Here is a 26646-nt window from a genome sequence, read left to right on the forward strand (position 1 = left end):
CAACGATACCAAGCACGTGCTTGTTACGCGCGGGACCCTTTATTAATTAGGGCAAAAATGCGAGTTCGCGAGGAAAAGACATGAAACCAAATACTACAAATACTACAACTAAGATTGAAGCAAATGAGATAAAATTTTAGTTTTTAATACGGGGATAGATGTTGAAGTGCAAATTAAATGATAAAGATTGTTATAATTTTTACATAGAACACGAAAAGGCTCATGCAGTGTAAAATTTGATGTACATCGAGGCAAATTAAGAGGGTAATAATTTCGTGTTAGTCTAACGGGAACATTAAAAGTTAAACGGTTTACCAGTTCTACGGAATCAATATCACCTTTTATAAGATTTTGCATAAAAATAGTACCAAGCATTATTCTACGGTTTTCAAGTGTAGGTAAATTAAGCAATAGTAATCTACTCTGGTAGGAAGGTAGCCTTACGTTTTGATCCCAGTTCAAACTACGAAGGGCAAAAAGAAGAAATTTTTTTTGCACCGACTCAATACGGTCGATGTGCACTTGATATTGTGGACTCCAAACTGAAGAACAATATTCCAAAATGGGACGGACAAGGGAGGTAAATAATAATCTGGTTGTATAAGGGTCATCAAATTCCCTTGACCAACGCTTTACAAACCCAAAAACACTCATAGCTTTATTGACAGTGGCCATTATGTGGCAATCAAATTTAAGTTTTGGGTCGAGAAGAACACCTAAATCGTTAATTGAATATGGGCACTTCCAAAATGTCGCTCGGGACATTTGCACACCTTTAAAGTTGAAAAAAAATTGTAAAAAAATGGATTTTAATTTTAATTATGGGCTTTTCTTTTCACTCTTCCCAAGCTCTATTTTTTGTAAAAATCTTGATTTTGTACCACTTTTAGTTTTTAAGATATCGTTAAAAAACTGCCGTATTCGCTCGGGACAAAAATAGAAGTGGATTTCGGGGAAGTTCATACAACACCAGAAATTAGCGAATCCTGATGGAATATTTGAATGCGATTTTTTTAGAATGTTGTTCAAACATGTCGCTGTGAAATGCTTTTCGTTTTTCTCAAAAATTCTTTGCCGTTGTTTTTTTTATGCAGTTTCAACCACATTCGCTCGGGACATGTCGCTCGGGACATTTTTTCTTAGCGTTTTGTAAAGTGTATTTCTTTACCTCTATCCCTCAATTACTGGCTGTTTTGCTTTTAACTTAATAGTTTAACATTTAAGTGAAGCATTCAGTACAGAAAAATGTCACATATTAGCATTCCTAAAGGATAAATTCACATCTGAAGACGGGTCCAAAAAATAACAATAAAATAGCCAAAAACTGATTTTTGCGTATATTATTGGGGCTTGTCATAAAAATAATTAAGCTATACTCCAAATTTTTAGCTTAGCTCAGGATCCAACTAATTAGAAACTAATATGGCAGCAAAATCATGTGGAAATATGTTTTTTTCAAGTTTCAAGTTTTTTGGCTTGGTGGACCTTTTGGTGGAAGTGCCCATATATACGGTCGAGTGGTGTATTTTTAAGAGAATAACTAACAAACGTAGGAGTGCCCCTATAAAAAGTCATAACGTTGCATTTAAGGCAGTTCAGATTTAAAAGGTTGTACTCACACCATCCCTGAAAACAATCAATATCTGACTGTAAGTTGAAACCGGACCCTACATCTTTATATGATAGACAAAGCTTAACATCGTCAGCGTACATTAGTACACGAGAATGAGCTACGATAGAGGGAAGATCGTTAATAAACAAAGTAAACAGCAAAGGGCCTAAATGACTACCTTGAGGAACTCCAGATGTCACGTTGATCATTTTAGAAACAGCGCTCTTAAATATAACCCTCTGAGTCCTACCATTCAAGTAACTTGAAATCCAAGTTAATAGATTACATGGAAACCCAAGCTGATCTAATTTGAATAAAAGGAGAGAGTGGTTAACAGAGTCAAAGGCCTTACTAAAATCTGTATATATAACGTCAGTCTGCATGTTATTCTTATATCCATTTATTACAATAGATGATAGTTCAAGAAGGTTGGTGGTGGTCGATCTTCGCTTAACAAAACCATGCTGACACGGTGATATTAGCGAGGAACATAAATGCTGCAAATGAGAAGTAATAATACATTCAAATGCTTTAGGAATTGCCGACAATTTAGAAATGCCTCTATAATTCTGGGCATCCGCCTTCGCACCCTTTTTGTGGAGTGGAATAATGAAAGAGTCCTTCCAGATAGTTGGAAAAACTGATGATGAAATAGACAAATGAAAAAGTTTAAGAATCGGTTTACAAATGGTTGAAGCACAAAACTTAAGCACACTCCCAGGGAGTCCATCAGGACCGGGAGAATACGTTGGCGTTGTTGTTGCTAAATCCTTTAAAAGAGAACTTTCGGTAATTACAGGGGTAAAAATACAATTAGCCCTATTTAAGTGGTTAGGGTAGGTAGGGTTTGACCAAGCAGCCGAACTATAAGTAGTTTGGAAAAACTCGGCAAATAAATCCGCAATTTCAGAATCCGACGATGCCTCTTTTGAGTTTAAACGTACCGATGAAGGCAATGCCGAAGACTTACGCTTGGCATTAACGAAGTTATAAAACTGCTTCGGATCATTTGAAAACTCGAATTTACATCGATTTAAATACATGGAATAGCAATGACTGTTGAGAACATTAAAATCTGAACGAGCCACAACATATTTCGCAAAATCAGATGGCTTTCCCGTTTTTTTATACTTTTTATAAGTGTTGGATTTAAGATTTTTAAGTCTTTGAAGCTCATTGTTAAACCAAGGGGGCCTGTTCAGCTTCGGAGGAAGACTGTCAGGCACGCATTCGTCAAAAAAAGTGTTTAAAACGCTATAGAAAAGTTCAATTGCACTGTCAATATCCATGCAATTGTACAAATCAGTCCAATTATATTGAGAAATCATGTAGTTTAGTTTATTATAGTCACATTGACTTTAAAATAAAACTAAAACTGGCCCAATCGAGTGGATATCTGCCGAGATATAAGAAGAAATTCGAAAAAAGTCCGAAATTTAACATTTCGAACTTTAAAAAATCTTTAAAAAAAAACTGTGCCATCGAAAAAAAAAATTAGTTATATTTTCGTGATCTACACACAAAAAATTATTTTTTCTTAAATATAGAAAAAAAATTTTTTTTTGTGCTTCAAAAAAATATTCTAAAAAGAGGAAAAATTTTCTAATCTTCAGAAAAATTTTCTAATCTTCAAAAAAATTCTGAATTGAACGAGTTTTTTTAGAAAATATTTTCTGAAATACAGAAAAATCAATTTTTTTCTAAATTATAAGGTTTATTTTTCTAATCATCCTTTCTTTTTTTGAGGGTTAAAATCGCCATTGATTTTAGAAAAAAAAAGACTGAACTTTTCTAAAACTAAAAAAAAATTGCCATTAAAATTATAAATATTTCTACATAATAGAAATATTGTTTTTCTAATAACAGAAAAATTTTTTGAAGATTTTTCTAACATTTTGAAAAAAATGTGTGATATTAAGAAATTTTTTTCTAGAAAATAAAAAATTTAACCGTATTTGATCGATTTCCTTTCTTATAGACTTTTTAGAAAAGTTTTTTTTAGCCTAAGAAAAAATCGCTATTAATCGAAGAAAATTTCCGGGATTGGTAGCCTAGGGGTCTAACGCGTGCGTGCATGCATATGTTATTCAAGCTTGCGGCTGCAAGAGTGAGTTCAAACCCACGTCGAGACGAAAAACTCGTGGTGTCTTTTTGATTTTTTTTTTAACACTAATAGTTACATATTAATAAAAAAAATGTATTGCATTTTGTTTAAGTTTTTCAAATTTGAAACATTCAATTACTGTTACTATTGAACCATAATAAATAATAAATATATAAATATTAATATTAATCAATAAATATTTAAAAGTAAAATTAAAAGATAAACTAAAAGGAATAACCAGAAGAAAGCCAGATCAATTTGAGTAAAAATAGGAGAACAAAATGTGAATAGACTTTGTACAGCGCCTCACGTGATGCTTCCGTGGCGTAGCTAGTAGAGTGCTTGACTGCAAACTGTGAGGCGCGAGCGGTTAGCGGTTCGAATCCCGCGTGCGGCGACCAAGATGTTTTTCTCAAAATAGTAAGTTATTGGGTTTTTATATTTATAATTTGTAATTTGTACACTCATTTCAGTTCCAATTTGAAACCACCCATGTGCTAAATTAAAGGAAATTAAAATAAGGTGACAAACAAGAACGAAAAGAAAAACAACACAAAGGCCGTGGCGTCACAGAAACAACCGGGTATAATTCCGAAGCCCGAAAATAGATTTTTGTATTTTCTGAATTTGAGAATTTTTTTTTTTTTATTTAAAAAATATTTGTCTATATTTAAAAAAAACCGTATTTCTATTTTTTAGAAAACCTTTATTTCTAAATTCTAAGAAATAATTTTTTACTTTCTAGCAAAATATTTCTAAATTGCAGTCTATTTTTTTTTGATTTTTAGAAAAAACGTCTTTGATTTTAAAAACATACTTTCTTTAATATAGACAAAATCGCCAGTAAAGCAAATTTATAGGCGATTTTCTAAAACCAAGGGCGATTTCAGTCGATTTTTTTTTTGGGTGTAGGGGTCTAAAACTAGCAGAATTTGCCATCAATTGCTGGGGAGCATTTCGGCTGTAAACTAGTGATATTCACGCTATTTTTAACTATAATTTTTAAATTTAACCAAACACCAAAAAACTCAAATATATTTTCCTCAGAAATTTTGTTTATTTTAAACTTTTTAGTGACCTAACCTTCTCCAACAGTGAATCCGGCATGTAACTAGAATCTAGTTACTAGATAGAGATTCGAAGACAGAGATGCGAAGATAGAGATGAGAAGATCTGTTTGATACAAAATAAGAATAAATAGAGTAAATAGAATATTTAAACTCACCGTAACGTTAATCATTGTTTACTGGTCTACTACCAAAATAAACAAATAACAGGAGAATTGTTGCTCTATATAGTTCCACTGAGTCCTCTGTTGAGAAACATCTTTTAAATACATCTCTAATGTTGTCCCCTAGGGTCTCATGCTCGTCAAAATTGACACTCGACAACGTAAATTTATTCATTCCCGGGATTCTAAAAGCTCTTTCTAATAGCCTTTCCACCATATCGACTTCTCGCAGGAAGAACTGAAGATGGTCGCCAGTCAGCTTTACTGACTCCTTTACTGCAGCCAACTCCTGGACGTAATAAGATGAATATTGGCGTCCAATCAAGGTCATCAAAGGCAATGACGATATCCTATTTGCTTGGTTATGCGCTATCCAGTGCTGGCGATCAAAAATTATAGGCACTGATAGTGCTGACAAAGACGAATTTATTTGATTGTGGTCAGCCACGATGCCCAGCAGGCGATCCTTCAGCTTTCTCGTTTTAAGGTAGCGCATTGCGTTGATTAACTCCTGTTTGAGTTCCTGCCAAGTTACTGACCCCTAACAAAATTAAATATTTATTTCTAAAAATGGTTTTTAAAAATATGGTAAAAATTTACCACATTTCCATAAATTAGACGCATTACCGAATGGTCCAAATTAATTGCCAGAATGCCCATACATTTGACCACCACTGTATGTGAACTCGGGTAATTGTTGTCGACATTGGGAGATTGGCGGTCCAGTTTCCAATTTTTTCTACAGACATGGAATTCGTTTGTAGTTAGAAAAAACGGAGTGTGACAATCCATTAGATTTCGGTAGTCCTGGTAAACATTATTTCTTGTGTTACTGATGTGTTCCTCTGAATGTAAGTGAGAGGTCACACAGTCAAGCGCGGGATTGTTATTGAAGAACTCATCATTTTCGAATGGCATTTTATACTTGTTCACTTTTTTAAATTGTTGTTACCAACAACCGGTTAACCCTAATATTGTAGATAATCGATAGGAGTATCAACAATCGGTTAACCCTAATAGGGTCTTCCCGCAGAGATCTCCACCATCTACCATACCATCCGTTTTTGCTATTATCTTATGCTATTTTGTATTATTCTACAATAAGATTTGCAGAGCTGAAATCTCCCCTTCGTTAATGTTGAGATGAGCAATTGCTCTTCAAGTCAACTGTTATAAGATGGTGAACAAGAGTTTCACATTTGTAAAAAAACCACAACCGTATAATGAAAACTCGTACAAGACAGATTTACATATGTCAGTTGCAATGAGCAATTGATGAGCATGATTTTAAAAACCGATGGACACTTTTGGTATTTTTTGGTATTTTAAAATGTCTCCATACGGTACTACCTAGACCGATGAGCAAAATTAAATCGAAAAAGTACAATTTGGCTCGTTCATTAGAGCTACTGTAAACTAGGATCAATCATAACAATGATTGATGCTTTTTGATTGAATTGTCAGACTTTTTGCGAACCTGTATAGAGGTAACCGATACAATGCAAGGCCCAAGAAGCGAACTTCAATTTCTCACCGCATCCAACATGTGCGAAGCAACAGCAATAGTGGTGAGAGTTCACATACAAAAAAAAACAGTGAGTGAGAGCGGTGCAGATATATAAAATCCCATAAAACTCACCATGGGCCCAAAATGCATGTTTTGAATCGAACACATTAAAAATTAGGGAAATTGTCGTTTTTCGCCTAGGTGGCATCATTGGCGAATTCGCAGAAGAGAGCGGCAGAGCAAATGGCGTCTCTATACCAGAGAGCTGCAACGAGTATGATCGAGGACGATCGATCATCGCGCATTCATTTTCGTTAAAGTTAAGGACAGAAAAAGTAAACAAGTGAACAAGTGAGCAAGTGAACAAGTGAGCAGGTGAGCAAACTGAGTGAACATGTTCACCCAAATGAGCAGTTTTTACCCAACACTAGAGCAAATGGTGTCTCTATATAGTTTCTTACTCTATAAACTCAGCAACCACTCGTCTTCACACCAAAGGAAAATATTCGCGATATCGCCTGTCAGGAATTATTCCTCAAGTAAATATTATTATTAGTGCAATGTTATACTGTCTATTCAAAGTTTCACGAAAAGATCGACCGCACAAAGTATTGTTTGGTGACCAGATGGGCGTACATATTTAGTGACTTCATGTGCCGCGACTTTCGGATTTGCAATCAGGAATTTAGCTGGAAGCTCTGCAACATTATTGGATTAAAAACACCGCTGATGAGCGTGTTGTCGGCTCAAAGGACGAAACGAAATATGAAAAGTCCTTGTGCTAAAAATCCTTGCGTCGGGGAACTTTTTGGAAAACGCAGTTTAACTTGAAAATTCGTAACGAATTCGAATTTATCGCATCCATGGAGGTAAATTTAAAAATCATTAATTTTTGTAACACTGTGTTATTTAAAATTCCCAAAAAAAAAACACCTAATCTATTTAGTGTGTTTAACAACCATTTTATTTGTTCAACAACCTTTTTACTGCAAATTGCTGTGTGACCGTCGCCGGAATGTGGAAATATCCCCCAATGCAGGGTCTCTTCACGTCGCTCTTAGACCAAAAGGCGTTCTCTTTGGACTGATATGTTGGGGGCTCGAGAGGTTTTTTAAGGTTTTTACACTATTTCGATTTTGAGAGGCAACTGAATTCTCATATTTGTGGCGCTCTGTTGGCGCTTTAACATCGTTGTTACAGCTGCTACAGCCCCAATTGGGGCTCTGTTAACTCTGAGACTTCGAGCGAAACGGTTGTGTTTTTCGTGCGGTGGCGGACGCGCGTGCCAATCGGAAAAAGGCCTAAAAATTAAATAAATTAAATGTTCGCAAAAGGAGCGAGCCAAGGTGTGTGTGTGTCGTACGGAGAAAGCCAGATTTCTTTTAGTTAAAGATAAAGATAGATAGAGATCGCCGAAAGGGGGCCAAAAAAGAGAAACAAGTGTAGCACACGAATTTAAATGTTGTGCCGTGAGTGTGTGCAATTGTGTGCGAGTGAGCATCGCATTACCTAAATAAACAACAAAAATTGAATTTGCAGCAGAAGAGAGAGAAAGAGCGAGAGAGAGAAGTTGCCGCTGCATGTGGCATGCCCGAAAATCCCCATCAGAATCAGCTGGCCCCGCCTGGCCTCTCCCTTCCACCCACCACCCACACAAGGTGTCTTGTGTTGGCCAGTGTAAATGCTTAAAAGTTTCCTTTTTCGGCATGCATTCTGGACACTACTCTCTCTCTCTTTCTCCAGGGCCACAACACTGGGCTACAAACTATGTGAAAACCCGTTTCGTTTCGTTTTACTGCTTCCCCCACTGATTCGGTTTTTTCTGCTGTCGCGTCACGCCTCGTCTTTTTTTGTAGTCGTTGTTGTTGTTTGTTGTTGCATTTGTTGCTTTACTTATGCCTCTCATTCATTCATAGAAAACGGTCAGCAAAGCAAGGCAACAACAACAACAAAAGCAACAGCGCGATTTCTTTTATTTTCGCCCAAAAGAGCAGCCAAAAAGCCAACGTTAAAATTAACAAAGCCAAATCAAAAGAAATCAAATTTCAAATTCGTGCGGCCACCAACAACCAACAACAACAGCAGCAATATCGAAAGAAAGAAAATTATCAAAATCATCATCATCAGCAGCAAAAAAATCGAAAATTGCCCCGCTGTGTGTGTGTGAGTGTGATGTAAGTTCGATAACAATTTCGTACAATTGAAAAAGTTTATTTTATTTCTGGTGTATTATAGTCTGTCTAACTGGCGCTATTGTTATTGCTGCCTCTCTTCTTTTTGCTCTTAATTTGACTTCCTTTCGTATTCCGCTTGTTTGTGGAATTCGCCTAAGTATTGTTATTATCGCCCCAACAATTTTATTCATATGCTCCACTATTACTTGTACGATATCAGACAGAAGAAAAGAGAAATATCATAAATGCTAGTATTATTTCAAAAGAAATACCCCATTCAAGGAATAAAGGTTCTTATCACTGACACTGATAAAAAATATCCAAATATTTCATATTCATTTTAACTATTTCTCGGTATGCTTTTCATCCATTGTGGTTTTTATTAATTTTACATATTAAAATATTACATTTAAATATTTTTAGCTTTGATTTAAGTATAAAATGCTTTTTTTAGTGACGAAAAATATTGAATAGAAATATAATTCCCGAATTTAATATATTCATCCTTTATTGAATTATTTTCGAATTAAATCAATCAATCTAAAATGTTTTATATTAAATATTATGATTTTGTATTTGATTCAAATATGTACTATGCATCTTTGCACTCAATGTGCAGATGTTTATTTTTACTATTTCATTTTTTTTATCAGTGCTGATGTATGAAATTTAACTTGGTTAGTGTAAAATATGAAACTAATTATGATAGGGTTTTTTCTGGGTTTTTTCTTACTTAATAACCATGCTGGTCTAGACAGCAAGGTATTTGATAAGGTTCTTGGCAATAACAATCAAAGTTATAGCAACCAAATCGAAATCATAACTCGTTCTTTATCTGACCCAAGCAACGGTGATATATTCTTTCCTCGTTCTTCGGGTTTCCCCACATTTGATTAATTCCATTTTCAATCGCCTTTTAATTTTCACATTAACAAAACATTTGTTAACCTATTAAAAATTTGTTCGGTATTTGTTTTCCTTCAAAATAGCTCATTAAAATCTCCGAAGCCCACATAAATCTTGTCGTCGTTTGAGGCTAAATATTGTCACTAGATAAATACTTGAAAATATACAACTTAATTTATGCGAACGTCTTTTAAAAATAGAATTTTGTGGTTTCGACGGGAAATAAGAAGGGGATTACCAAATGGATATTTCATTTGAAATGTGTTAGTTCATTTTAAAAAATACGTTTATTGATTAAAATAATAATATCTCCTTACGTTCTAAATGAATTTTGATTATTTAAGCATAATTTTTTTCAGATTGAAAACGGTTATTTTATAGAAATCTTATTTTAAACTAACTATTTTCTAAAAAAGTAAGATTGGTACCTTATTAGCTCATTATTGATATTCTCGATACCGACCTGTTCAAACTACTATTATGTAGGTTAGATTGTTCTGTTTATAGATAAAATATTTGCTAATTACGTGTGTAGTTCCATGTGTTTCTCCCCATTATTAACTATTTATATTTGGTAAACACTCGCCTATTTACTCCATTAGTATTATTAGAGCATTTTCTGGGTAATCAAACGATCACTGAGCAAATGTTTTCCCCGGCAATAGAACATATTTATAGAGTAAGTACAGAATCGGACGTAAGAGCTGTCCGTTAAAGCATAGAACTCAGTCTAAAAGCAGTTTCGCGTAATGTTGATAACAGAAGTGAGTGAGGGGCGTGGTGACTGGGTGGGGCTACGAACGCATTGCAGTGGTTGGATTACGTAGAACCCTGGAGACGAGGACCCCGATAAGCTAGAAAGAATTTATATATTTAAGTTAAACTTCGAGAGAAATAATTGCTCACAATAGGCTCAACCGGAAGAGCACAAACTTTTCTTACTTGCTAAACAGCTGGGAATGTAAAATGTATTCGCAAGAAATCATAGCTACAGTTAAAAAAAATGTATTACCATTTATTTTTGTACCTTTACAGAGAGTATTATGATTTCAGTCAGAAGTTTGGATAATATCCATATTTATCCATATAAGGGAAGCTAAAATTTTGAAAAAAGTGAACAGTTTTTTTTTAACTTAAAATAATTATGTCAATGCTAAATATATATAAAACAAACTTTTTTTTCTTTTAAAAAGTATTTTTGAACGAAAGATATCAAATTTAAAGCAGTGTTCCTCAGTGTTCTTAGTGAATGTACGTCATTTCATTGACGCCCGAATCAAAAGTTACGAGTAACGAGTACTTTTTTAATAATCTTGTCTGAATTAAAACGGATTTTTGTATTTTTATCCTAGCGAAAGTTTTCTTTTGGCCTACAAAATCCAAACCATTTAGCTTGCTGTTTTTGGAATATTATCCAACAACTGACGTAACGAAAACGCTGACATGCAATTACAAATACTTTTTTGTTTGTCATGACGACGAATAAAACATCTTGGGCAACAACATTTATTACTTGGATTGACAAAAAACGTTTTTAAATAAACCACTTTTTCGAATAGATTTCGAAGATATTTACTACGCTATGCTATAAAATATTTCTCCAAAAAGAAATTTTATATCTAACACCTCATTCTGTCACATGAAAATTAAGAAAGGTTTGAGATTTTGTAGTCAACATGGGTTAACAAGCTGCTGGCCCTTACCCTACAATTTTGGTTTGGTATTGGCTTACCATTTTGTGGCTAACCGCAAATAAGCATTTTTGTGCATTTTGTTTTCGTTTGCGTTTTACACTTTCCTAGACCCAGACCTCAGAAATCAGTCAGATGTAAAAGTATAACTTTGGGTTACAGCAATAAAAAGTCAGGTGCGGATTTAAAAGCAGGAGTAAGGTCTTACTTTTAAACTTACGGTTTACTAGAACGAAACTATAAAGCACTCAGTTAATTAAAATGTATAATATAATAATCTTTAATCTTAGAACCCTTACTATTCGGACATAAATTTTTGGAACATATTCATGCTTCCTTGAATAGCCTTTGCTGTTTTTTTCCTGAAATTATGTTTGCCTCGTGTGGAATAAAGTGTAGGCGCATTGCATTTTTGTATTTGTACAATTGTAATTTATTACTTTTCATAAATATTCGTAACTGGCATTTGTTTCCCTTTCAAAATACAAAAAGGGATTTTTCGGGCTATCTGCTTTGTCATGACAACTGCAGGGCAACTAAATGTTTTTCCTACTTCCTCTAACAATTAGGCACGCAAAACTGTCAGTCAGTCACCCAGTCAGGGACATGGCCAGGGGTATTCCTCCGAGAAGGGGCTGTGGATTGGGTGCGGGACAGGTGCGCCCCTTGTGCGGTGTTCTGACACCTTTCTCCACGGCCAGAGGGCATGTCATCGTCAGCATGACATGCGTTGGGTTGCTCGGGTCAACAGCGGCTTATGCTTAATGGTTGATTGAATTGAAAGGAAAATAAAGAAAATGGGTTGTTTTAGGGGCTGTAGATGTGCATGCGTGGCTTAACCCCTAGATGGAGGTTTATAAAAAAAAGGAAAAGCGTTGGATCGGAAGTTAGCCAAGCAGGTCCTTTTAGGTCAGTCGATTGAATAATTTCCTATGCTAGCATTTATGATTTGTAAAAAAAAATTGGTTTTTAGTTAGCAAATTTTACTTTAGCTGATGCTGCTTTGCCATTTCAAATAGTACTTTATAATAATTATGTTTAAATTTGTTAAAAAAAAACAAGATCTTATGACTTAGTCCATTTCGTTTTAACAGGGTAATGCAATTGGCAACACATATAAAATCAATTTGTTTTGGTCAACTTAATATATTGTTAAATAAGTCATTATTACTTAAAAACCATACAGTATCATCGATCCAACAAATAAAGTGCAATGTCCGACCGTCTGTCTGTTGAAAAGTATGTTTCTTTATCGGGTATAAGAACTGAAGGTGATTTACATGAAACCATAGCTTTTTTTGGTAAAGGAAACTTCAAAGGTGGTAATTAAAAACTTATTAAACAAGGTAAGAAACCATCTTTGTTTTTTTTTTTTTGAGAGTACATTTCTTTTTTGTCTTTATTAGTAAAGTCTGACTCACCCTTCTCAACCTTACATTAGTTAGTTAGTTTTTCACGTCAAGGTTTTTTATAAATCGCAATATCAGAACCAAAACCTGTCCAACGACGTATAGCACGTGTCTGTATCTTAATTCGATTACAATCACGCTATTCGTCACTATTACTGTGCTACCATCCACGGAGCTTAAATATTTTGTTTAGGCTCTTATAAAACTTATAAAAACCGTTTCGTCAGAAAATGTTACATTTATTATTTTGAGTGTGCAAATGAGCGATCATAACGATTTTTATGCTTAATCGAACGTTTTCTTATCATTTTAGATATATACCCCACAAGGACATCAAACTTGATATCAAACTTTACTTCTACAATTAACAAAGTAAGCGTAATTCGAATATTGTGTACCTATTATAATAATTATTATTAACCGTTAGTTTGGTAGTTATTTCTACTATTGGCAGCTGAGCGATATTTCCATTTAACTTTTCTGTCATCTAAAATACTTCCTTCGAAGTACTCGATTATAGCGCATTCTCTTGTTATGTAGTGCAATTCATTTTAGAGTGTCTTAATTCAGCTCGAGCAAGAAAAGTTTAGGTGTAATTAATATGCAAATGCATAAAGTTCGAGCGATGAGAGAAAATGAGTGTCAGATAAAGAAATGGAGAACTTGAAGGCGACGTCAAAAACATTTGCACAAATCATTGGTTCGCAGTGCCAGAGTTTCCTAATTATTATGCAAAAGGGTTGCTCACGAAAGACAGACAGTCGCTGTTGTTGTTTATTGCTTTATTATTGTTTGTTTTGACTAGATTCTTTTAAACTCAATTGAACCTTTGATTCACAGTCCAGGGTTCAATTTAAAGAATATTACAATTAAAGAGCATTGCCGGATATAAAAATTATAATAATGCCCTTTCCATGTGCTTTATGCTTACATTTTACCGATATTAGTCACTGAAAGTGGTGCACTCGGTACAAGAAGGGAGGAAATTTAATTAAAAATCGTTTGCCACTACCCCCATCACTTATTCTCTCGGAGCTTTGCAGCCTGTGTGTAGTTTTTGGCAGTCTTCCAAGTGGCAAATGCCTTCAGTGCTGTCAATCTCTTTATACCCAGAGAAAAAATTGCAACCTTTCTGAGCCTTAAAGGTATGCATAAATTTGGTGTCAAATCTGTAGTTCATTTAGATTTATTTTGATAATTTTTCATTAATAAAAAAAAAGCATTAAACAAATATTTAAATTATTTAATTCTTATTAAGACAAGAAAAAACTATACAGTCAAGAAAAACTATACAGTCTAGTCTTACGCTACTTAATGTTACAAAAGTGATGATGAACAATTTTATTCCAAGTGCACAGACCCTTCTCCAACGGTTTCAAGATGAAACTATGAGGATGGACCATGGGCGGTGGAGTATGGCAGCCACTCAAACTTGACATAGACTTGGGCCTCGGGTATTTTGCTGGTATTTGTGTTCTAGGGCTTGCGGTTGAATATGTGTGTGTCTGAGGACAAGGACGAGAGGACCATGTGAGCACAATGGCACACAAGCCATGGGTGGGGACCCAAACGGGGCAGTCCTTAGAAGATACCAATTTCATCACTTATTGTCCTTACCTAAGCCTGCAAAGAATCAATCCTGTGAGCCTAGTATAACCTCTGATGGGATTTTCGCACGAAGACTCAGATGCCAAACCACCGACTTGTGCCTTAACTAGATTTACACTAAGACTGAGCATCCTTTTGAATGAATGAGCGAAAAGCGCATTTAACGTTTGAGATACATTCTTAGTTTGTTAATTACTTAAAAGGTTTCTCATACGCATGGTCTAAATCACTTGAAAATGGCAAAAATCCTTGCGTCACTTTAAATCGATAGTAGAAGCTTGAGATGTACAAGAACCTACACGAATAGTCTAGAATATCTAATTGTAGTAGAAGAACATTTTAATTTATTAAGGTAAACTAAACATTTATGGAGCGGTGGATGTTTGAATAAATTAAGTCCCATTATTTGTCATACGTACTACTTCTAATCTATACTAGACAATAATATAATAAGAATAATTTACTGTTTAGAGATCATTTTTTTTAAAACCGTATTTATATTTTTTTTTAAAACCATCATTGTTTTTTTCTTCCTTAAGAACCTTAACCGCAATGTATTGTTTAATCTGACTTAGTATTCAACATGCCTTTGCCTAGCCTTTTTATGTTGTCTCGCTTTTTTTTCTGTGGAAAATGTGTCAACTTACTTGAGTTTCTTGAAGCGTTGCAAGTACCGACAAATTGCCTCCATAAGCTACGCGGCCATTTTTATTTTACTTTAATTTTTTAATTTTTGCACATTTACAGCTATTTTTCCCAAACTAATGGACTCTGAAGTCTTGATATGCAATCCTTTTAGTTTTACGATACCTTTCGATTGGTTACCACTCGTTTAGATTGTACCACAGTAGATTTTAAATTATGCGACTATGAATATATAGAAGGCGCCTTGCACACTTTTCTGTTCTTTCCCACAGTGATATTTAGTTTTAGTTTTGTTTTCCTTATTTTTTTTTAGTTTAGTATGCCTCTGAGGGACTCGTTTTCACTATTCAACAGAGGTGGACGACAAGGCTGCTTAAAAGGATTACCGTTGCATAAAAGATGAAAATGTCCTTGACCAAAATGCTGCAAATTGCTGCGGGTGCTCTCGCTTTCAGCATTATTTTTGCTTTACAAGAAAAAACTTAATTTACATACATATGTAGGTACATAAGGAACAACGCATTAAATAAGTAACTTAGAACCACAATTTTAAATTCGTTTTGGTTGGCGATAGCTTTGTTTTTTTTTTTAACAATAATAATTTATTATTTTAAGTGCATTTTAAACATCCGGGCGCAGTTAACAAGCGAAAAAATAATGACAGCAGCTGGGCGTCGACAATCGATCCGTGAACAGGCGCGCAATATCATTAACAACAAATTGAGCACATTAATAAATATGAATTATGATTGTTAATAAAAAGTACGTTCAGAGGAAGCCAAAAACGAGAAAATGGGGACAGGATGGCACAGTTTCGGGGCAATTTTCACGCCTGTGATAGTAGTAGTTGGAGTTGACACCTACTCGACGCCACGCCCACTCTGGGCGGTTCGCAATAAACGGAGTTTTCGGTAAACAAAATGGTAAAACACTCTGTTGCCCACAGCCTGCTGTTGCATAACTTTCAGCGCTCCACAGAATGAGAGCGTGTGGCAGACATCATAAATCAATTTAGTGGCAGGAAGGGGGCAGTGCAAAGGCGAGTGGATTACGGCCAACCGAGTTTCCGTGGTAAAAGTAAAATAGTCATTTTTATTTCGGAACGATTTGGATGGGAAATGAAGGTTCAGAGGAAGCTTAACGAAAAGAGATGAGCAAAATGTACAGAGTAACGAAATAAATGGACTGTTGATAATGCAAGAATGATTCCATTCTAAACATTATTCTCTTCTACTAAATTTGTAAACATCATGAAACTTTAACAGTATCTTGACCAAACTTTTACCTCAATCTTTACCTTAATTCATAATTGAAACAGTTACCTTTTTCCTCAACTTTACATTTATTGAGACGGTTAGTTTATACTTGTTACTGGCGAAAATTGACAGCGAAGTTCAAACCATTTCTTTTTAATTGTAAATCTTTTTTATTTGGACGCAACATTTTTTCACGTAGGGGAGCTTCTTTGGATGCGTTTTTCACGTTTGACACATGTATTCAAACTATTTCCCTGCAATAATTCTCGCCCTGAAATGATTTGTTTTCGAACAGCACTTTGACATTATCATAATGATGACTTCCTTTATCTTTGATAAAGTTTCTTGTGTCTAATATGACGTAAATGCTACTAATTAAGTGGCAGACAAGCTAATCTCAAAGGTTGCGTGTTATGGCTTCACATACCATCTAAAGTCAGCCTCCATCTTGGAACTTGAATGGGTATGGGACTTTGGATGAGTTTACACAATGGACTTGAAAATTCGATGTAAGCTTCCGAGATTGATTGCGATTGTGCTTAATTAAACAGAAGATGCGTACTTAATTGTGTAAAGATATTAAGGTAATTGGAAAACATTTGGGCTAAAACCCAATCAGTTTCTTGGAAAATCGGCTATTAAGAAAGCTTGTGTAATCCACTTTACTTCGGTGTAAACTTAAATTTGTTACAGTATTTAAAAAAAATATTTTTGTTGAATTTAAAAATATAAAGTTTCCCTTATACGCGGTAAATCTTTTCACAAGGTTATTGCTCTCGACAATTTTAGGTAATTTTCGTCTCAAAGTCCACGAAATGAAGATGTGTCATACATATTTGAAGATAAGTAAACATCAATGTTAACTCTGTCAGAACCTAAATGGTTGAGCAGAGCCTTGCTTTGTATGCCTTTGGGCGCAATATCTCTCACGACTGTCATATTTCAAAGACCTCTCTACTTTTGTCAAGCAATAAGTGGCTGTTTTGTCTTTTGACTGATTGCCGCGTCAGGCACAAATGCGTGTGTGACATTTTTCAGTCGATTCAATTTACATACGAAGTGATAAAATAATTGAAACTCGCAGTCATTTTCAGTAAGCACCTATATGCTGCGTAGTTCACTTTCGCAGTTTCTAATTTGTGAAGGCTGTTATTTCTGCTTTTTGAAAACTTTCCTTCCATTATTTTATCATTTTAATATAATATTTTTGTTACTTTGTTTTTTAAGCATTTTATACTTATACTTTATTCTTTGAATTCCGAGACGCACTTTAACGTCAAGTTTAAACGATTTGATAACCGAAGAGATAGGAAGGACCAGACCGTTGTGTGTTATTTTTTTACCTTTATTATAATAATTAATTGGCTAGCTTCAGCTGGCGAATGAGTAATGGCTTCTTAATCTTATCTTTTGAATGATGCCAACCTTCAGTACACTTGCTATCACTCGTATGATTTTTCCATTCACCTGCTTTATGTGGAACGATGGACGAAAACGATGTTTTTCAACAATCTTTATTTCGATGGTCTTTTAATTCGTAATTGTTTTTGGAATTATATCTGAAATCTTTGAAGTATATTTTATAATTAGGACGGACAGACTCGACTCATGATTAGGATTGGGAGCAACTTTACTTTGTGAGTCGAATTAGCCCACCATGTTAACCTTGTGCCTATCGCTTTTATCGATACTAGATAAAGTACACGATATCGAGAACCATGTTCAAAATTTTAGTATTGTGTAGTCGAAATTGCTTTCAAATCTAGATAAGCAATTAACGCCCCAAGGATTACAAACTAATAGCGTTTATAGGTTTTACCACTTAAAATTTTTGTTTTATCTTGCTACTTTACAGACGTCTGTTTCTGATGAAATGTCAAAACACACTTCTGATTTGTTTCATTTTAGAGATAGCTTATCTAACAAATTGGTAGCTAAATTCAATTTTCTATCGGGAGAAACTAAATGTACGACAAGTTACAAGTGCGATTGCCAAGTCTTATCTGAGAACAATTGACGCACTTACTAATTTGTTATTAACGCTAGCTTTGTAGAATGAATGGGTGATTTAAGAACATTTTAAATTTTGGAAAAATTTGCATTATTTGCTCGGGAAAAATCGCCCCTGAAAATTTCAGAAAAAAGCCAAGATCTAAAGTTTAAAGCGATTTAAACGATTTACAATAATTTTTAATGTTAAAAAAGTTTCGTTGGATCCAAAATTATATAAGGCCACTTTCATTCCAAAAATGAACCTAAGCCTTTAAAGTCTGAGTCTGCACACTGCTCTGCTTAAAATTCCATTAATTTGGAATGCAATTTTAAGTGCACTTTTAGGTGTACTTAGTAGACACTTTCGCATCAGCGGACAAAGACCGGTCGGGCTTTTACATTTGAGTTTCCCTGTGGGACATAGTATTTTTTTAGGGGTTTCCATTTATGAAGTAGGAAGCAGGAAGGGTTAATTAGTTTCCGAACCGCGACTCAATTTCACTATCCAATACCATTCGACAATCCCATTTCATTTTCATTTCCCTACCCTGCGCTGGTGCTCGAGTAAACATGTTTGCTTGGGACTGGCTGGCAATATATTTATATGTATATTTGACTCACCCTGTATATAGATAGCCGCACGGTATTCCATTAGCCAAGTGAATGCTTCCCCGGGGAATTCCAACATTTATTTGCACTGTTAATTAAAATTACGAGCATCAGACAAATTTGTCTGCTATGTACATGCAATGGCATCATGGTAATGTTAGATTTGTTAGTCTATGGGTCATTTGAAGCTAATTAAATATAACTTTTTTGTCTTTCGATTTGAATACTTATTTGTTGGGTTCTTGTAGACCAGAAGTTCGAGATTTCTTTCCCTTAATATATATATTAATAATATATAAATATATTTTAAAAATTACCAAATAACAAAGGTGTTAAAAATGTTTTACGTAAAGTTTTTAATGCAACTATCTATGATCGATCTATCTAAAATCCCAAGGACTTTATTTACCACCTTGCGTATTTTAACACCCAGAAAAATGATGGACAACATTTTAGGTCATGCATAGCCTAAAACATTTTAAATGGACTAAAAGTTCCTTTTTAGGTCATGTACAGCCTAAAAATTTAAATTTTTGGTATATTTGCCCTACTATTTAGGTCCCGTATAGCCTAATATTTTAGGTCATCGAGGGCCTTAAAATTAATGCATTTTACCTAAATAAATTTGCACGGAACTCTGATACCGTTCTAGCGACGCTATAATTCCCAACCAGTTATAGCGCGGCTTGCATGGTAACCCACTTCGATCGTTAAATAAAACAGCGATTTCACTGCTGAACAGTGAAGCCTCTTCGCTCGTTTTTGTGTGTTGGAATAATGACGACTTCTTGAAGACTAAGCCGACATTGAGATCGAGTTAGCTATAAATTTCTCTGTATTTACTTTATAATATGAAACATTTTTCAGTACAAATTTTTAGGCCAAATAAAGCCTAAAATTTTTTTTTAAGGCAGCCAATTACCTAAAATCTAGGCCAAAAATTACCCCATTTTAGGCCATTAATGGCCTAACATTTTAGGTCATACAATCCTAAATTTTAGGCCATTCAAGGACTTAGCTCCAGTTTTAGGCAAATTTTACCTAAATTCTAGGCCATTTTTAGACATTTTAGGTCATTTTTTTTTCTGGGTGAAGGAACCAATAAAATTGGGCTGAGAATGTCACCTTACACATTTTTATACCCTTGCAGAGGGTATTATGATTTCAGTCAGAAGTATGCAACGCAGTGAAGGAGACGTTTCCGACCCCATAAAGTATATATATTCTTGATCAGCATCACAAGACGAGTCGATCTACACCCAGAAAACAAAATGGACTAAAAAGGGGCCTAATTACCTAAAATTTTAGGAAACATGGCCAGAAAAATGCGCCAAGTCCATCATTACCTAAAATGTTGGTCATATGGACTATATTTTTTACGCAGTCTTGGATTTATTTTTGGTAATCGTTACCTAAAAAAATGGCTAGTGGACTAGATTTTTAGGTCAGAATTACCTAAGTTTGGACATGATGGACTATATTTTGTACGTGTTCCTGGATTTTTTTAGGCAATTGTTACCATAAAAAATGGCCAATGGACTAGATTTTTAGGGCATATTTACCTAAATTTAGGGGCATATATTTTCCTAAAATTTAGGAAAACCTTTCCTTATTATTCTTATAATAATAAACTCAAAAATACTGTTTTTGTTATTTATTTGTATACACTTTTAATTTGTTTTATCTTAAAATATTATTTTCATATACATATATTATTAATTAAAAAGATTTTGGCTTAACATATTGTTTATCATTAAGGCTATGTAAATGAATTGGGGGGTTAAAAATATCGTTAATGTTAATTAAAGTATGTGATCCGTATCCTTCAACTTCGTAGCAGTAGTACTGTTGGCAACGTTTCCAAAATAGTATTATAGTATAGAAATAGCTATTTACATTAGTTCTTTTTCAAGTCGTTGGCTAAAGACTTTACTGACGGATGCATATCACAACCCGGAATCGGAAAGTTAAAAAAAAATTCTTGTATAAATAGCCAAACTAATTTGCAAGATTCCGGATATTTCAGGTTTAAAACATAGAAAATCTTAAAGCACGCTTCAACCGCGGCTATAATGCTTTCAAACTTATAGAAAATGTCCGCGAAATAAACAAAAAACTCGTTTGCTTCAAGAACGCTCGGTCCGATCCCACAAATTATTGGTTGCAAACAGTCCTTATTCTTTAACTGAATATCAATTTGGTCTTGAATGGCCGTTTCAAGCTCGCCAGATGTAGCAAATTGAATGTAAAAGCTATTTCGAGAATCAGCTATTGTAACTTTTACCCCAATTTTTTTATTGTTCGGCTTCTTGATGATTCGTCGAGCGGTTGGCACAAGGACGGAGTGCAAAATTAACAAAATTCCAGTATCCAATGTTCCTGCAAATAAGGTCAACATATTAATATTTATTAAAATAAACATTGTGATAGTTACCTTCTGAGACATTTTCAGTTTGAAATTTCTTAAGAATGTCCAAACTGAAAGATTCTTTGGTTCTCGTTTGAGCCAACTCAAGAAACCCTTCGCGAAATTGCATCCATTTGCTTTCGAAATCCACCTTGTTATCTGGAAACCTTAAGTCAAAGTCTTGTTTGATCTAAATATAATCGTAATCAATTAAAAAGGGCAATCAAGGAGGCACAAAAATCATACCAGATCATGCCCAAAGCTCTGCTTCAAAATTGGCCACTCCTCTAAAATTGTCTGCAGTTTATTTTCTGCAGTTGTAATTGTCAGGTAGCGCTGCGAAAATGTCTTCTGCCAATGATCGAAGACACGGGTTTTGGGAGCCACGTTGGTCTGCAGCCAGAATGTGGAAAACTCGTCGCTTGCGGTTACTTCATAAATTAAACTTAATAAGTGAATATGTTTACTAGATTTCATTAATATATATAGAAGTACCTTCCTCGACGGGGTCAGCATTTTCCGACTCAACAATCTCCGGTGCCTCTCCTCGTCGCTTGGCTAATGTATTGCGATATTTTCCGTACAAAATCCCTCCGGCCTTTTTGTTCTTATTAGGAAAATAGTACGTCTCCTATTCAAGTCAAAGCCAACAAATATGAGCGGTTAACACAGATCGGTTGTATAATGTTTAATTAAAATTTAATTAATTGATACTAATAATAATTAATTATTTACACTTTGTTAGATTGGTTAAAAAAGTTAAATATTATTATTTTGATTATTTTAGAGAAAAAAATATAAATTTGTTGTTCTAAAATATAATTAAATACCTTGACTTCTTTAGGAAAAATGTCAACGATTTGCTGGGCTATTTTATCAAACTGTTTAGGCTGCCAATTAAGTCCATTATTGAATATAAATTCAATTATTATCTGGCCAATTAGCTTTCTTTGTCGTGGCACGAGACAGTTGTGAGTTCGGTAGTAGGCTTGGATGTTAACGAATTGCGTAGACAATTTCAAAATACCCAAAGCAGACACCTCCTAGTGCGCATTTACAAATCCCATATAAAAAGTACAAATTTTTGAAATAAAAAATTTACAATATCATCGGATTATTAAAATCAGTGTGTTATTAAAATTACATGCCTGGAAGTTGGGTTTATTATCCTCTACATTTGTTGGACCCAAATCCTGCAATTGTATAAAATGTCTTGGAACAAAAATACATACAGAAAAATACAACGCTCACCCTGTCATGAAACTGCTTTAGTTTGCTTTCGAAAATTACTCGTTTGCCAAACAAATGTTTTGGCACAATCTCCCTTAAATGTTCTGCCGTCAATAAATATATGGATGTTTCATCCACTCCATGTTCTATTAAAATCGTAATAATTTAATTGACAACCAACATTACTTTTTTTTTTAAATTACCTTCAAAACAATCCTTAAGAGCTTCGCAATCAAATTTTCTTAATATATTTTCCATGTCTATTATAAAATAAAACGACCAATTAGTTAATGCGCAATAGGCAAGTTGATCGAAGTTCCCCTTAAACCCAAACGCATCCCTGCACACACATACAAACATATGTTTGACAACGAAATGCGCAGTTAGGAATGCATGTGTATATATATGTATGTATTTGGCCGCGTGCTTGTTGCACATATTCTAATAGTATATTGTTTAAGTAAGCTTCTTCACGTATAGAAATAATCAGAATACTATAAATAATATTAGGAGTTCACTTTACTTACTTGCTTTTTGTTAAGTTCTATTTATTTCGACACTTGTTACACACGACACCAAATCACACACAACACCACAATTGAAAATTTCGAAGACGGAGTGATTGGAGATGGACGATTATTCGATCGTTCCGACGATACCGATAACCGTAGTTTTCAAATGCCTTATGATTTTTGTATTGGATCTTTTCCATCACTAGCTTTCAAATTAGGCAAACAATATTTTTAAATATAAAACTAAAAATAATATTATAGGCTAGCATTTTATTTAAAAATTAGTAATAATATTTAATATTATTATTTGTTTATATCTCAACGCTAGAAAAATTAAATATCACTAAGCTAAAATTAAATTATTCATTAAAATTACTAAATAAGAAATATAAAATATTAAACATTGAAGTATTCGCGATTATTTAAACTAGCTTTAGATTTAATATAATTATAATTAAATTTGTGAATTAGAGTTAAGTTAAAATTATTGACACAAAATTAATTTGTCCTGTGTGACTATCGCATTAAATTATAAGTATTACACTTAGGAAGAAGAACTGTAATAAGTTTAAATTAGTTTAAGATTGCATATATTTATAAATTGTTGGTAAAATCGACTTGAAACTGTTGCTAAATTTTAGGCATAATAGACTAATTTTATGGTTACGATGGCCTACAAAAATTCTTTTTGTATTACCTAAAAAGTAGGAACATAGTCCACATGCCAATATTTTCAGGTAACCCATTACCTAAAACGGAAAATTTAGTCTATTAAAAATTTTTAGGTCATGTATTACCTAAAAATTAGTCCCGCATTTCTCTGGGTGTAGCCATGTCCGTCTGTCCGTCTGTCTGTTTCTACGCAAACTAGTCTCTCAGTTTTTGAGCTATCGGGATGAAACTTTTTCAAAAGTCTTCTTTCTATTGCAGGTAGTATATATGTCGGAGCCGACCGGATCGGACAACTATATCTTATAGCTACCATAGGAACAATCGAAAAAAAAAACTTTAAAAAATTCTAGCTTCGGTGTTTTTTGAAATATTACCTTCTACTTTCGGGGATGTTATTTTTTAAATATATCTGAATTTCGAATTAATTATTTAAAAAATCGGACTACTATATCATATAGCTGCCATAGGAACGATCGGAAAATTAATGGAAATGTAATAGGAAATAAATTCTAGCTTCTTTGGATTTTATTGTATTATCTTCTACTCTAGGATATGACTCTTTTTAAATATTTCCGAATTTCAATTTTAATTTAATCAAAATCGGACGACTATATCATATAGCTGCCATAGGAACGATCGGAAAATTAATGGAAAAGTAATAGGAAATAAATTCTAGCTTCTTTGGTTTTTATTGTATTATCTTCTACTCTAGGATATGACTCTTTTTAAATATTTTCGAATTTCAATTTTAATTTGATCAAAATCGGACGACTATATCATATAGCTGCCATAGGAACGATTGGAAAATTAATGAGAAATATTAGAAAATTGAACATTTTTGCGATTTGTTAATTAATAGGAATGATCTGCAAGGGTATATAGGCTTCGGCTGCCCTTGTTTATTTTCTTATTTTAAGAATTGTAGAAATTTTCTTGTATTTACCTTTATGTTTTATTTGCAACTATTCAAACTGCCAACTCGTTTAGGTAGAACTAGCTTATCGCGTATTAGTGAAACCCGCCGGCATTTGATAATATTGTGTATACTAAGTGCACTTGCTCAATATTCGACTCTTCGAGCACAGAGAAGGGCACCTGTTCTTTTATTATTGGTTGAAGCCTTGCCAAAACCTTTTCAGAGTCACCGTCAACCGCAACAGATACGGCTGCAATTACAGAGACCCTAAAAAGTAGGCAAAACACAATTGAGAGCAAGTTGCCTGCAGTTGTTACTTTTTTCGGTGCTCAGACGCCGCACAGTCGCTCGTTTGGTGCAAGTGCCATGGGCTGAATTTGAATACACTAACAAAAAGTCTATTTGGATACAATTTCACAATTTTTTTAAAAGTGCTGGGTAGAGTTCAAGTGTTTGAGAGACACAGTAAACAAAACTGATTCAATAATAATATTTCATTGCAGTTTCAAAAAGTTCAAAGCATAGATGGTTTCATATCTGGGTTTAATATCCAATTCTAGGGTATTTCCACCTCAGATATTTCAGTGTATTTTCGTTTGTTATTCCTCTGCCAAAACTAATAAATTTTGCATTGTGCGCGGCGTTTGCTCAAGCGCCACATTTACCTGAACTCGGATATTGCCTTCCGGGCAATACCACTTGGCTGAGGCTGTGCTCCCATTTCCCGAACACGAATCCTTAATTTTCCCTTGTTGGCTGATCCTGCGAAAGCACCTGATGTTTTGCCAAATATTTAATGTTTTAATGGCAGTTTGTGCTGCTTTGTTCTCGCTTCACAGTCACAAAATCTTTTCCATAAATTTGAATTGTAACTTAAAGACCAATTGACATACGTTGTACCGTAAACCTTTGAAATTTCAATTTTAGGAATACCATTTTTACGGAAGCCAAGACGAAAAAGCTAGAAGTGATAAGATTCTGTTTTCTTTTTTGTATGAAAACGGTTTTTTTCCAATGTTTTTTAGAATATTTTTAAAGTTCGTTTTTTTTTCAAAGGAATGTTATTTAAATCTTACTTTTTTCTCTTTTAAGAATGAATTCGAAGACTTTTATTTTGTTTTTGTGCATATAACATGTTTTTATGCTATGTGAGTTTTGATTATGGTATGAGTTTGTCCATGTGTGTTGCGCGTTTATTTGATTTTGCCATTAGATGTTTGACCGCTGTTGTTGTTGTTTATTGCTTGCCATTTTGACATTTGTCCTTTTGGTGGCTTGAAAAGAGTTATGTTTGTGCACAGTTGTGCAAGTTTCATTCTCAAATCCTCCTAGTTTCCGCATTCAAGTTATTTACAACAGTTTTTACACGCTGACAGTTGTTTGTGGAATTTCAAAACAAAATATTATATTGGTTTTTTGTGTCTTCCTTGTATGCAGTTTTTACATATTTTCTTTGTTCGTTCTTTGAAAAATCTTAACATTCACCCATTTTGTTCTTGACCCAAGACTTCCACTTGGACACACATACAGCTTCTCAATGTCTCTAGACTAACCAGATAAATCACTTTGTTTATTGTGTTAGGGCTATATTCGCCCTATCTTACCGCACCCCTTTCCATAACCTCTAACATCACTTGAAAAGTCAAGTGGCGCACAGCAACTGCTGAGCTTGGATCAGCTTTTCTATGAGTTCAAATGGGCGCAAGGAGTTCGGTGGCTAGGTCGAGTTGATTATAAGAAAGCACTCGTACTCCTTGAATGAGCAAAGTCGCTGCAGAGTTTAAAAACTTCCGCTTCGCCGAGGAGTTATAATAATATTTGATTTTTATGACTTTTATTTTGGAACTATAAACATATATAGTTCGATTGCAACAATTTGTGGTTATAGGCAAATTAGACTTTCTGTTTAAATTTCATAACTTTAAAACCTCTGCAGTCCCGAAATATTATTCAGTTCCTTTGTTTCCTTTCGAGCCAGCACCGCCTACTGTTCTCTAATATTCACACCATGTAACGGGTAACTATCTTGGGGCAGGATTTCTTGGTTGTACTGCCTCCTCGGGGCGCCGTTCATGCAGCAGGCGATGACAGAGAATGGGTTTCTGGATGAGGTGGTGGGTTGGAAAAAGTGCAGAAAGGCACTTCACTCTTTGCTTTTCTCTTCA

The 26646-nt window shown here is 34.3% G+C and overlaps 2 protein-coding genes across 6 annotated transcripts in view; one reads left to right on the forward strand and one right to left on the reverse strand.

Moving 5' to 3' along the window:
* The first annotated feature begins 7654 nt into the window (after nt 1-7654).
* The window catches only part of LOC108067957 (beta-1,4-glucuronyltransferase 1), a 44192-nt gene continuing 25200 nt past the window's right edge, over nt 7655-26646 (forward strand). For 2 of the 5 annotated variants that reach the window (XM_070217702.1, XM_070217746.1), the window contains exons 1-3: nt 7655-7800; nt 8371-8628; nt 12948-13006. The gene's annotated coding sequence lies outside the window, so the exon portion shown is untranslated. Of the gene's footprint in view, nt 7801-8370; nt 8629-12413; nt 12572-12947; nt 13007-26646 lie in introns of those variants that run through there. The other 3 variants (XM_017157267.3, XM_017157268.3, XM_070217727.1) reach the window with 2 other exon arrangements.
* On the reverse strand, nt 20226-22175 carry LOC108057625 (uncharacterized). Its single transcript, XM_070217628.1, has 5 exons — nt 21982-22175; nt 21647-21782; nt 21398-21582; nt 21179-21341; nt 20226-21123 (listed from the first exon to the last, which is right to left on the reverse strand). The coding sequence occupies exons 4-5, from the start codon at nt 21279-21281 to the stop codon at nt 20642-20644; spliced, it is 585 nt and encodes a 194-aa protein (XP_070073729.1). The 5' UTR covers nt 21282-21341; nt 21398-21582; nt 21647-21782; nt 21982-22175; the 3' UTR covers nt 20226-20641.

The sequence above is a fragment of the Drosophila takahashii genome, chromosome 2L, assembly GCF_030179915.1.
Source record: "Drosophila takahashii strain IR98-3 E-12201 chromosome 2L, DtakHiC1v2, whole genome shotgun sequence".
NCBI classification, from domain to species: Eukaryota; Metazoa; Arthropoda; class Insecta; order Diptera; family Drosophilidae; genus Drosophila; species Drosophila takahashii.

Excerpts from the sequence above, each read along its gene's own strand:
- LOC108057625 (XM_070217628.1), bottom strand. The coding sequence starts at position 21,281 with ATGCAATTTCGCGAAGGGTTTCTTGAGTTGGCTCAAACGAGAACCAAA. Across the intron at positions 21,124-21,178 it reads AACTGAAAATGTCTCAGAAG|GAACATTGGATACTGGAATT; the intron begins GTAACTATCACA and ends CCTTATTTGCAG.